The following is a 12,825-nucleotide window of genomic DNA, read 5'->3' as shown; positions in this document are numbered from 1 at the left end:
CACACACACACACACACACACACACACACACCACACACCTGGTAGAGACCTAGGAAAGCAGGAAGATAGCCAAGTCACTTGGCACCACCAAACACCACATATTTCTGGCTCCTTTATAGCGGGGATGGTGACTGACAGAGTTAGTTGTTGCATGCGCTGGGCTCCGAAGCCTCTGTAACAATAACTACAAGACTACGGAGATGTTAGCGAACCCAGTGACAGTGGCTCTATTATAATGATAAATCTACAGCTTTATATAGAAATAATGAGACTAGAGGTAGGAGTGGGAGGAGGGAAGGATTGGGTGAGTTTCATCAATTGGAACTCTGGTTGGAGAGACAGCAGCAACCCACTAGGATTGCCTGAGAGACTGGCAGGGAACGTCTCTGTGCCAGGAGGCGTGAAGGCCACAGAACCAGGGAGAGCCATGCCCCTGGCTGAAATGGATGTCATGAACTCCCTTGCTTTCTTTCCCAAGGCTGGTCTTGGGAATTACTGGAAGACTTGAGGTCTCCAATTGCCTTAGCATATCCTGTCTGCCTACTTCTCATCCTCCCAGAGGCCAGAGCTGTGTATAGCTGGAGGCCAGGGTGCCCTGGGACTTCAGTTTGCAATCAGCATAGCTAGAATACCCGAATGTTAACCTCCCTCTCACTAGCCTCAATCTCAACGTTCAGTGGCTGAGAGAAAGTAAGACAAACATCAGGCTTTGCCACTTCCAACCAACTTGAGCCCTGGGGCAAGGGACCAGCCTGGTTCTACAGGCGATGGCTGAATGTGATTCCCAGTGAGCCCAAGGAGCTGCTGGGATAGCATTTGTGGGAGAGCATGGCCACACAGCATCCTCCTAACCCTCCATGCTGACTGTGCCTGTTTCCACTCAATGTGTGACTCACTGTCCCTCTGTTCCAGCGTAGACTACCTCCACCTCCCCAGAACAATCAGTACTTAAACCCTAAGCAACAGCATAGTGTGTCCCTTCCCAAGTTATGTTGTACCTACTATTAAAAAGAAAAAAATGACTTAGAACTTCTCCAGGAAACCTTCCCAGGTTAACCCAGTTCAACTCCAGTAGAAAGTAGGCTGTGGACACAGCTGGTCCTCCATTAGGAGACTTTCAGTACATCAGTATGAGGGAAGATGCACCTTGGGGACATGGAAACCTATGGAAGACACCTTAAGATGAAGAGGGCTCCCAGAAGGGTTTGAAAGGTGGATTGGACTGGCAGGCATGTAGCAAACAGGCCCATGTAACATAGCCTGTGGTAGTTAGTTCTCATCAAGCTAACATAAACTAAAGTCACACAGGAAGAGGAAACCTCAATTAAGAAATTGTCTCCCAGTCTGGCCTCGAACTCGTGATCCTCCTGCCTCTGCCTCCTTCAGCAAATCCTACCGGTGTGCACCACCACTACCTATGCCAGTGCCTGGCAAATACAGAAGTGGATGCTCACAATCATCTATTGGATGGAACACAGGGCCTCTAATGAAGGAGCTAGAGAAAGTACCCAAGGAGCTGAAGGGGTCTGCAACCCTATAGGAGGAACAACAATATGAACTAACCAGTACCCCCCAGAGCTGTGTTTCTAGTTGCATATGTAGCAGAAGATGGTCTAGTCGGCCATCAATGGGAGGAGAGGCCCTTGGTCTTGAGAAGATCATACGCCCCAGTACAGGGGAATGCCAGGGCCAGGAAGCAGGAGTGGGTGGGTTGGGGAGCAGGGTGGGGGGAGGGTATAGGGGGCTTTGAGGATAGCATTTGAAATATAAATGAAGAAAATATCTAATAAAAAAAAAGCCTGGAAAAAAAAAAGAGAGAGAAAGAAATTGTCTCCATCAGATTGGCCTGTAGGTATCATCTGTGGTGCATTTTCTAGATTAATGGTGGATATGAGAAGGCCCAGCCCACTGTGGGGTGCTATCACTGGGCAAGGGCTTCTGAGTTGTATTAACTGAACAAACCATGAAAAGCAAGCCAGAAAACAACGTTCCTCTATGGCCTCTTCTACTTCAGTGCCTGCCTCCAGGTTCCTGCCTTGACTGCCCTTGACAACAGACTGTAAGCTGTAAGCTGAAATGAACCCTTTTCTCCCTTAGTTGCTTTTGGTCAGTATTTTATCACAACGATGGGAAGCAAAGTAAGACAGAGCCCTTAAAAACCAAGACGGGACTGTTGGCCATATTGAAGGACCTGCTGCTGGGCTGGAGCAGGAAAACTGATGTTCTAAGCTCAGGTCTGAAGTACAGCTCTGAGAACAAAATTGAGCACGAGGGGGAAACAGAACCTGGCTGTTGGCTGCACTCATCTGCCAGTCCCCGTCCCCCAACACTGCACAAGCTACTGGATTTTATATACTCTGAGTGTTCAGTCATTCCCTGTGTCGGTGACTTGGGTCTCCCTGGTCCCCAAATAATTAAAATTTCACCGCCAACATCACAACACAGGTGCAAAGACCAGCCTGTTTGCAGCAGCCCTCCTTGCTTTGCTTGAATTCTTGTCTAGGGCTGGAGCCAGTTCTCCAGGCCTATAGTGACTGGTGAGGCTTTGGGCTGCACAGTCTCCATGGTACTCACCGGAAGAGGCTGCCCCGTGAGCCTGGTACTCAGCTCTGCAGACCTGGAAGGGTCTGGGCTGGCCTCTCTCTGCTCCTGACCTAGAATGCATCCCACAGCTCTTGTCTTGGATTATTTGTATCCATCCTTCCCCATCCAGTTCTCAATTGTTCTCATTTGGAGCTCTTTCCCACTGTCTCTCACTGTCATGGCTTTGGAGATTTGGGTATCTGCTGGCCTGCTATGCAGCTAGTGAGTATAAATCACCTGTCTCTTTGGTTAGATTTTAAGTTCCTGTGTGTTAAAAAGGTTACCTTCTACCCCAGCCACACCTCGTGGCCCCTCATCATCCTCTCAGGATAAGGCAATGGAGGGAGGCTCTATTCACAGTGACTGAGGAGGGCCTGCCTTCTTCTGAAGCTGGGCAGGGGAAGTGGGACTAGCACCAGGGTGGGGACAGCTACATTCCAGGATGTGGAAAGTGCCATACAATCGAGGGGTGTGCTTGAACACAGTCTATTCCAGGATGAGGATACGGAGGTGGTGACTCTGGTCAGGGACAGAGGAGGCTCCCAGAGGACAAAACAGAGCACAGCCCCTGGTCAGCAGAGCTCTCCACCCTAAGCCACAGCCTCACTGTGAGAACTGAGCTATCCTCCACATGTGCAGCCACAATAATGAAGCCCCGCAGTAAGAGACCACGGGGAAGAGCTGCGCCAGATGTAAACTTCAGAGTGATTTATGCTTCAGAGCACTTGGGCCCACTATGGTGTGCTGCTACTGTTTTGCCTACCCCCCAGCCCCAGCCTCAGGTTGTCTGCTGACCAGGCTGCCTGCCTATGCCATTCCTGGGGATGACATTTTAAAGCTGGAAACGGCACTGGAGCCTTGCTATCTCTAGCTATGAGTCTAGAGTGCCCCTGAGTCTAGAGAGCCTTCCTGAAGCAAAATAGAGTCCATCAACTTTCTCTATGAACACCACATTCTTAATCACCCATAAAGAATGAGACTGGCTTCCTCAAAAGCTCTTCTCACAAATTCAACATAATGATATCAAGTATGGACTGTTCAAACATGGGGTTTGTATGCATGTGGTCATCTCTGCTAAGGTACAATTCAAGAAACTTCCAGGGAGACACTCAAGCAGTTAACACTACAAGTCAATTGGAGTTTGCTTAATGCCTCTGCAGACGTTCATCTGCATAGGTGCGTGCAGAGAGGTACAGCCTTGCTATATCTGTAGGATGCTTTAGCCTCACCATCTCATGCTCTCCATGCTAACAGAGGTGCTGGGTAGGCTTCACTAGGTCCTTCTACCAAGTTTCTCCTTCTCTTAAAAGTCCAACTTGAAGAGGGCAGAAGAGATGGTTCTGTGGTTGAGAGTGTGAGCTGCTCCTGCAGTAGACCTAAGATCAGGTCCTAGCACCCGTGCTGGGCAGTTCATAACTGCCTTCATTTCCAGCTCCAAGGGATCTAACGTCCTCTTCAAGTCTCTGCAGACATTCCATGAACATGCAAAAACCTCCCTTCCAACAGACACATACATACACACAATTAGATTTCTAAACATGTGTGTGTGTGTGTGTGTGTGTGTGTGTGTATTCGATAAATAAAATAAAAAATTAAACCTTGATTCTTTGAAACCTTTCTGGGCCTATTTCAGGTGATGGCGGGCAGGCTAGGATCAGACCTTGGGTGTAGATGTGGCCATTCTTTTAGACTAGACTGCTGCAACTCCCAGACTAATGAGAGGACCATGCTCCAAATAAGGCGCTGTGCTATGTGCTGTTCATAAGTGGTTGAAGCCCTCCTTCTGGACATAGCAGGATTGCTTTGCTCCTGCCTTGTCGATATAGAGAACTCCATGTGTCTGGCTTCAGCTAATGAAATATGAATGGAAGTGACATGTCACCTTTGCCTGGAAGCTTTACAGAGTGCTGCCTGCCTTGCTGTAGCTTCTTCATCCTGATGTCTAGTTGTGGGAACACACATTGGAATAGGGTCCCTGTGGGCTTGAGTCCCCTGGTAACAAGGTCCAGTAGAACCCACAGGCAAGCTGAGAAGCATATGTAACACAAACAAGAAATAAACCTTAGTTGTCTTAAGCCAGAAATTCCCAGTATTGTTTGTTACTTCAGCATGACTTTGCTCATACTGACTAACACAGCCTGGTCTTGATCACCAATTCCAAACTTCTAAAATACAGCAACGACTCTACTGACTAGTTCAACATACACTTGCTTTCAATTAAAAAGAATATATAACATGATTGTGTGGATAGCAAACTAAAGGTTTAGCAGGAAGAGAGAGACACTCATACCCTACAATCAAAATCAAAAAACCACAACTTCTTTCCCTCCCTTCCTTATTCCATCCAGGCTGAGTTCAAGGACTTCCTCAAAGCAAACTGGGCCACGAGGAAGTTCCCATAGTTCTCTAGGTACCTCTAGGGGGACAGAGTGCTGAGGACACACTTACTCAACTCAGAACTGCCCATGCTCAGGAAGCCAAGGGAAGAGGCCTGTACTCACACTAGTAGCGTACTGGATGTCCTTCCAGATAGAGGTCTCCCGGGACAGGTCAGAAGCCTCAAAGAGATTGTCCAGGATGACCTCCCCAATCATGTCATGGCGGGAGAAGCGGTCAAAGTCAAAGACACTGAGATGCAACTTGCGGTCAGCCAGCTCCTCGTAGGGCACAGGGAAGTGGAAGTTCTCATCAAAGGTGGGGTTCAGGGTCTTGCGGTGCACCCGGGTCTGCAGCTTGCACTTGCGGTCAGGCAGGAGGTAGATCTTAACATACGGGTCAGAACTTCCGCAAAAGTCCTTGGCGGGGAGGTCAAAAGCCTTCAGGATGCGCACAATCAGCGTCTCGCTTTCATAGTCATAGCGGAGGCTGAAGTTGATCTTCCCACAGCTCTTGGCGGCCTCCGACTTGGCATCATCCCCATCCACTGACTTCTGCTTGTAGAGCTCAGGCTTGATACGGCCAATACTGGTGGGCTGCTCGGCGGCAGCCGGCGGCAGCTCATTGCCATAGTCCACGCTGGAGACGTGCATCTGTCGTGGCAGGTGGCGCTTGAAGGATGTGTGCCTGGTGAGCACAGGAGACACAAAAAACATGCGTGAGGGCTTCGGTGGGGGCTGGGAGAGTGGGATAAAGGCAGACCCAACCCTGCTGGCTCCTCATCCCTCTTGTGGGGCTCCCCTTCCTTCCCTCTCATTGACCCCACTTTTCCTCTTCATACGGTTTGTGCATGAAGCAGTTGGAAGCATTGTATGTCTTAATATATGTAAAGTAGTTGGAATGGTGCCCGATGTACAGCAAGCTCAATAAATGTTAGCCATTGTTTTAATCATTGTTCCTGCTTTTCTGACATCTGCTTTCTAGGTTTCTTTCCTGGTAAGCATGGCTACTCCCCCCCACCACCCCCATTAAAGCATGAGCCTCTATAAGAGAAGGACTACTGTTCCCACTGCCTTCACCATCACCATCACCACCACCACCACCACCACCAACAACAACAACACTGCCCACCATCATGACGGATCTAGCATCTCACAGTCAAGTAGTTGGCTTAGGAGATAGACTACATAGGTTAATTTTGGTCCTGCTACTTTGAGCAAGCGATTAAACTCTCTGCACTACAAAAATAAAGATGGTAAAAGTAACAACTGCTGAGAGTTGAGTGATGGTAAAATAGATACAAAGTGTTTAAAACAGGGCCAGGTGTGCGATAAGCAACATGTGTTAGCTCTCAGCACCTTCACATGGATTCTTTGGTAGTTCCTCCTAACCACCGAAGCAGAGTCATTTGCCCTGTAGCACAGTTTAGAAAAGTGAGAAATAACTCACTTTAAGCTTTATGCCCAAAACCATACAGCAAAGTCAGCCTGTGCCACCTTAGCACACTCATTCCTGGCTTCTGCTCTGAGTACTATCTCTCTTTCCCTTTGATTGGTGCCTGTGAGCCTGAAGGAACACACACCACAGGGATCCAGGAATCCACAATTCTCAAATTCTGAGTAAACGTGTCTATCCATGTCTTTTAAGGATGGTTTTGGAGTTAGAGTAAGCAGGAAGTCATCCTGTCTGTTTTTGGTATGCTTTTAAATTAGATGAGGCCATGTTATGTAACTACTGCCATGCGGGGTAACTCAAAGGGCATTAAAGAAATCCTTGCTCTCAAATAGCCTGGGCTCTCTTGCTTTACCTCCAGTGCATGATACACTGCAGCCGCGAGACTTCACTAACCTAGCCCTTAATACATCGCGAACTAGCGCTTCTGGGTCTTTGTGTATACTCGTCCCTGTGTCTGAAGTTTTCCCTTTCCTCAACCTAGCTTCTAGTCTAGTCTACTGTGTTCTCACATTCACTCTCACGTGCTAAGCACATGAACAGCATCTCACCTTGAAGGTTCCCGGTTCATCACACCTATCCTGACACTACCTTCTTTTCTTGATTGGCACCTGGGCTGACACCATCCGCTCTGGTCCTCAAAGGACATATGCTATAAGTTCTGGACCCTGATCCTCAGGGGCTGGGATCTACTTGATGCTCTGGATCAGAAAGTATGGCTGCACGGAGGGGGTGTGGGGCGGGGTTAGGAAGTGAGGAGCACGCCACTCACCTGGTGGAGGATGCTGGCTCTGTGGTCTGTCGCTGCAGCTTTGTGTGGCGCATGATGTGCTCTTTGACCGACATCTGCACCTCGGCTGGGATGTCTGGGGAAGTGTGGCTGATCTTCACAGCTGCCTCCAGGAAGCCCAGGGCACTGGGGTCCTTCAGCTTATCCGCCATGTTGCCTCTGGAGTTGGGGCTCTGGAGAGTCTCTGAAGCAGGGTTAGCAGAAGAAGGGCTGGAGGCCTCCTTCTTCCTCCAGGGCATCCAGCACAGCTTCCAAAAGAGAAAGAGAAAAACTGCCACCAGGGCCACGCCACACACAATAACTACCACGGCGAGGAGGCTGACAGAGGTGCCTGCCCTCAGCGTGAGGCGGCCAGGGCAGGACAGAGACACACAGAGGTGGGGATACGCAGGTGAAGCATTGGAAGAAGGCGCACACGGAAGGGACAAAGACGGAAGAAGAGAGAAGAACGGTTATGAGCAAAGCTACCAAGTCACGGGAAGAAGCTACGGTTTGGACCGCTGATGGTCCATTTTGTCAACTGTCTGCAGCCTGGCGTTCACCACAGTTTGGTTGCTTTAGTATCACCCTGCCCCCACCTTTTACAGCATGGGGAGCACTGGCGGCTTGCCCTACTGCTTCTGGCTTGTGCCCAGGGATGGGACAGTGATTTAAATGAGATTCTATCAAATGTGCAAATACCTGAAGTATTCATATTTGTGCACTGTTTGAATTTCTATTGGAGCAATTGCTGTGGTCAGACTTCTAACAGGGTCTCACTTTTCTTTTCAACCCGGAGCCTTGCCCAGGTTAGGCAAGTGATCTCTCACTGAACTTTATCTCCAGCCCCCAACAGTGACTTTTGCCCACAACCCACACACAGTCTATGAGGTAGGGGGCAGGTTCTAGCAGACCCATGCCCCCTTAGAAAAGGGAGCATGGAGCCTTATTCCAGGCTCCATCCTTGTTCATTCCTGGGACTTAGCAGGAATTCAATAAACACCCGGATTTCCTCCAGAAAGAGGAGTGTAGCCTCACTTCCCTAAAAGCCGGTGTGTTGACATCTGTTTTCCTAGAGGTTTTTTGCATGCTGTAGGCTCAGTGGTTTCTTGTATTAAGTTGGAATCTGATTACTGGGGTCTATATAGGTCAAAGTTAACTACAAAATACAAATGACTCCCATCACTGTCTTTCTTCCATTCTGTGGCTCTTTGGAGGCTTTGCTGTGAATCTAGGCTTTGTGAGCAGGGTAGCTGGGTTAGAAGCGGGCACTTAAAGCCTTAACCTTCCCCTGTCCAGACCCAGGGTGCCCATCATCTCAAGAGAGCTATGTAGAATGTCCCCTTGAATACGGAGCTGGTAAGCAGACTCTTGTCCCATTTCTCCTCAAACATAAAGCAGAGTCTTTGAGCCTTTCTGGGCAGGGCTGTCACATGATCACTTGCAGATGAGCCAGCCACAGAGTTTGGTTTGGCTAACATGGTGAGAGAGAAGCTATGAAAGTCCCTGTTGCTACCCCAGATGTCTGACTTTTGTGGAAGAGGCCAATGACTTGCTAACTGGCCCTGGGCAGATGGGTGACTCCCTTTGTAGGGATGTATCCTATCGGTTAACCTTTGCTTTCCAGTATCTGGCCAGTCCCTGCAGATCTGGAGGTTGGAGCCTCTGCAGCAGCTGCTAATTGCCTTATGAATCTTAGGACTTGTGCAATTACCCAAGTACAAAGGCAAGGCTGTCCTTTTAGAGATGGCAACAGTAGCCTAGCAGAGGGACTTTCAAGAGTCCACAGGTTAGTCAGACATAGAACTTGGGCCAGGGCCCAGGTAGCCACTATCCTATTCTTTCTTCTCCTATGACTTGTTTGTCCCAGATTAAACTCTAGACTCCTATAGGTTCCGGTGACCTTATACTCTCATATAAGCAGGCATACACAAATAGATTACAATTCTTTCTTATTTAGGTTCAACTATGCCAGATTCCATTCAGAGCTAGGCTTGACAAAATGCCTGGGTTCCACTAGGTACTTTTATTGTATCCAGATCTCAGGGAAAGCTAGGCTACATCTTGAGGTTAAGAACCTCAACCATCCTTTCAAGGAGCCCCCACTACCTTCTGGCTCCCTATCCAGTCCTTGACTGGATCAACAGCCTGGGGCCTCCATGAAAAGGGATGAAAAGCAGATTATTCTCAAGTATCTTCCCACCACCTCTGGCCCCACTCAGCCCACCATAGAGACCTCAGAGCCTCTCTGTGGCTGACAGCTACCAGCACTAAGACTTCCCCAAGAGCAGTGGTTTTCAACCTGTGGGTAGCAACCCTTTTAAACAGGGGTCACATATCAGGGGTCTTAGCATTAGGAAGGTTGAGAATTACTGCTCTGGAAAGAACCAACCAGCTCTCCAGTGAAGCATGCAGGTACCTTGAGAGAAAAGAATTCCAAGATAGTATAATCTTTATCATGTTATATAAATAGTCAAGAATTCATATACAGGTTGATAGTCATAAGTGTTTTATTATTGGATTTAGTCAATTTATTCAACATCATTATGTTCAATATTAAAGTGTTTTTTTATATATTCAATCATGTAATCCTCTCTAATGAAACAGGTTATTGTCCTAGAGAATGAATAGATTGCCCAGGTCACAAAGTGAGTAAAATGGGACTTATCCACACAGCTCAACAATATCACTTTGGTAGAACATGTATGTATATAATTTAGAGACAGATAAACACACGCAGGAAGTACTTAAATTCAGTTTTGTTTTGTTTTGTTTTCTCTGTTGTACATTTACGATCTAAATGTCTTGGAGGCTGTTTCTCCAAGCCATTAACCTTCTGGGCACATCAGAAGAGCTCCTGTAGACATGAATGTCCATATTCTAAGTGCCTGCCCATCTCTGAACCCTTCGTATCTGTTCTTTGTTACAGCTGCTCTTGGGCCCATTTTCTGCACTGAGTCACTTTAAAACAAAAGGTATTTCTAGGGCCATGCTTTCCTTTGATCATACATTTTACTTGCTCTGGTAATAATTAGAATTTTAATGAGAAGGGAGGAGGTGAGGGGGGATCCAGAGAGCACAGAGTGCATTTAAATGTTCAGCTTGACAAAAAAAAAATGAATTCATAAATGAAATAAAGGTAGGGGAAGGGACCAGGGGATTTTTTTTTCTCCATGTAGTTGCTATTCAATTGCTTCTCCATGTGACCTCCAGCTGCTGTTCCCTTGACACTTATGCTTAGAGAAGGCAAAGGGTATGGATTATTGGGAATCAGTGCCTAGCACTCACTCAGTACTGGTTATGAAAGAACAGTAGGGCCACCCCATGCTTGGAGAATCTTCTCCCAGGACTAGGAGAGCCTAAATTTTGGCATCTCACAGGCAGACAATGCAAGGAGAATTAGATTCTGGAAACCAAGAGTTTATCGGTACAGGAGGTGTAAGGTGGTGAGGGAGAAAGCAAGAGAGGAATCAGCAAAGAGGAAGTGGTAATCATAGAGGAATAATGAAAAGTAACTCAGGGAGGTCTTGACCTCAGTCAGCCATCACCACCTAGTGTGTGGGTCAGCTCGCTGTGATTATGAATGCCCAAGGTTTCTGGCTCACAAAGAGAAACGTTGACTTTGGCTCACAGTTTCAGATGCTTCCTCCATTGTTCTCAGTCCCTCTGTTTGGCTCATGGCCGCACATCATAGTGGATACATGTGGGGAAGCCAAACCTTTTACATCATGACCAGGAAGCAAGAGAGAGGGAGAGAAGGAGGAAGGAGTTGTGGTCCTGATACCCCTGTAAAGACAAGATACAAGACTTTCCCTGAGGCCTCATTTCTGGAAAGCTCTACCCCTCCCACTTTAGGCCCACTTAGGAACCAAGCTTGCACCGTGTGGGCCTTTGGGCAGACACGACAGATCCAAACTCCAGCACCTGCTTACGGGCATCTGATTTGGGAAGCAATAGCTGCCAACCATAGAGCCACCTCTGGGAGAGGAAACATGTGGTTCATCTATTTCTGCTTTGGAGATTATAAGCTCAAGAACATGGTCCTGAACAATGGAAGAAGGCTTTTATCCTTACTCGGGAGCTGGATTTCGCAAGGTGTGAAGAAACACTGGCGGTATCTTGGCTAGGCACCAGGGTAGATGTCTGCAAAATGCATTCCACCTACATTGCTTTCTAATGTCACTTCCTACCTCACAAGATCATTATGAAAATCAAATGTGCTAGGACTAAACACAGTCCTGATATGCAGAGAATGTCCCCCAATCATTAGCTGCTACTAATGTCCCCAGGACTTGTTCTTTTTTTTTTTTTTCATGTGATTAAGTATAGTTGTTTACTGTGTACAGCTAAGCCTCTGGGGCTGAGAAGGGAGACCCTGGATCAGAGAGCAAAGTGGCCTCAGGCCCCTCTTCCTCCTGGGAAGTGAAGACTCCCCCCTCCCCCGAAGGTCATCAGGGTAGGGCCTGCTTGGTCACCTTAAATATGACTGTCTGGTAGGGTGATGGCTCACGGCTCTCCTTCCCTCTTCAGAAATGCTAAGTTATTAATTAGCATCCCAGGGCCAGCTTATCATCCATGGTGACACTTCATTCTCTAGAGACAGACTGGGCCCCCCTCCTCCCTCCACTGGTGGTGTTAGGATTCATCAGCGACTCTTATCACTTGCTATTGTTCCTTTTTTTTTTTTTTCCTAATGGGTTCCTATGTCAGGGAAATCCATTTTGTAACCATCACAGGCATTCTTGCTAACAGACTATAATTGAAAAGACAAACTGGAGAGAGGATTAGGAAAGAAAAGACCAGTTCCCAGTTCACGCCAGTATCAGAGAAGCCTGGCCCAGGGCCCGGAGTTGCTGCTGGCCCCTCAAACCCACAGGTACCTGGCTGTGTGCTTCCCTCACATCCTTTATTATGGAGACATAAATAAACTACAGCTCAGAAACCAGACAATAAGGTATGTAGAGGTCCAAAAGCATGAAAGGAACAGCATTTAGTCCAGAGAGGGAAGAGACTGCAGGCAGAACCGTTCATATTAATATTAATGGTAGTATTTGCTGTTCATTTCTATGCAGCAAACATTGTGCCTTTTATATTATCTCATTTAATCTTTACAGCCTCCTGAAGAAATCCATATTCACTTCTCACAGATAAACAGAGTGTAGAGATGATAACTAAGTCCCTTGCTCAAGGGTTCAGTGTGTTAAGCAGAGGAGCTGGGAGCTGGAGCTTTCTGATACCAGAATCCAGGCATCTGTGGGAACTGGAGATGAGGCTGAAGCTCTGCCAACTCAGAGCTGCACCACGGGGTCAGATATTTCTTACCTGGAATCTGGACAAGGTGAGGGTGTTCTCTACTCTGGTCTGATCTTTTCAACCTGGGCAGAGCCCTGCAGTTGGATTGTAACCAACCTCCACTCTGATCTTCTTGTCTGAGAAGACCATGTCCTCAGAGTTACTCATGAACTACCAGACAGGTAGCCAGTTGCTCCTGAAAAGTCCCATCCGGTGATATCCCTGAGGAATACTCACATGTGTGTGTCTTTGTGTGTGTGTGTGTCTCTCTGTGTGTGTGTGTGTGTGTGTGTGTGTGTGTGTGAGAGAGAGAGAGAGAGAGAGAGAGAGAGAGAGAGAGAGAGCGCACTTGT

The 12,825-nt window shown here is 47.7% G+C and overlaps 1 protein-coding gene across 5 annotated transcripts in view; it reads right to left on the bottom strand.

The window, feature by feature from the left end:
• Syt6 (synaptotagmin 6) overlaps positions 1-12,825 on the bottom strand; it is a 60,095-nt gene that overhangs the window by 42,368 nt on the left and 4,902 nt on the right. For 3 of the 5 annotated variants that reach the window (XR_003836156.1, XM_021158261.2, XM_029474790.1), the window contains exons 2-3: positions 7,184-7,449; positions 5,085-5,646 (exon numbers count right to left, since the gene is read on the bottom strand). Coding sequence is in view for 3 of the 5 variants with exons in the window: in XM_021158261.2 (XP_021013920.1) it covers positions 5,085-5,646; positions 7,184-7,440 (819 nt within the window). In the remaining 2 variants the exon portion in view is untranslated. Of the gene's footprint in view, positions 1-5,084; positions 5,647-7,183; positions 7,533-12,825 lie in introns of all 5 variants that reach the window. The other 2 variants (XR_003836155.1, XM_021158259.2) reach the window with 1 other exon arrangement.

This window comes from Mus caroli, chromosome 3 (genome assembly GCF_900094665.2).
Source record: "Mus caroli chromosome 3, CAROLI_EIJ_v1.1, whole genome shotgun sequence".
In the NCBI taxonomy this organism is placed as follows: domain Eukaryota; kingdom Metazoa; phylum Chordata; class Mammalia; order Rodentia; family Muridae; genus Mus; species Mus caroli.
The sequence above is the reverse complement of the archived record's forward strand: the minus strand, read 5'-3'. Positions and strand labels throughout refer to the sequence as shown.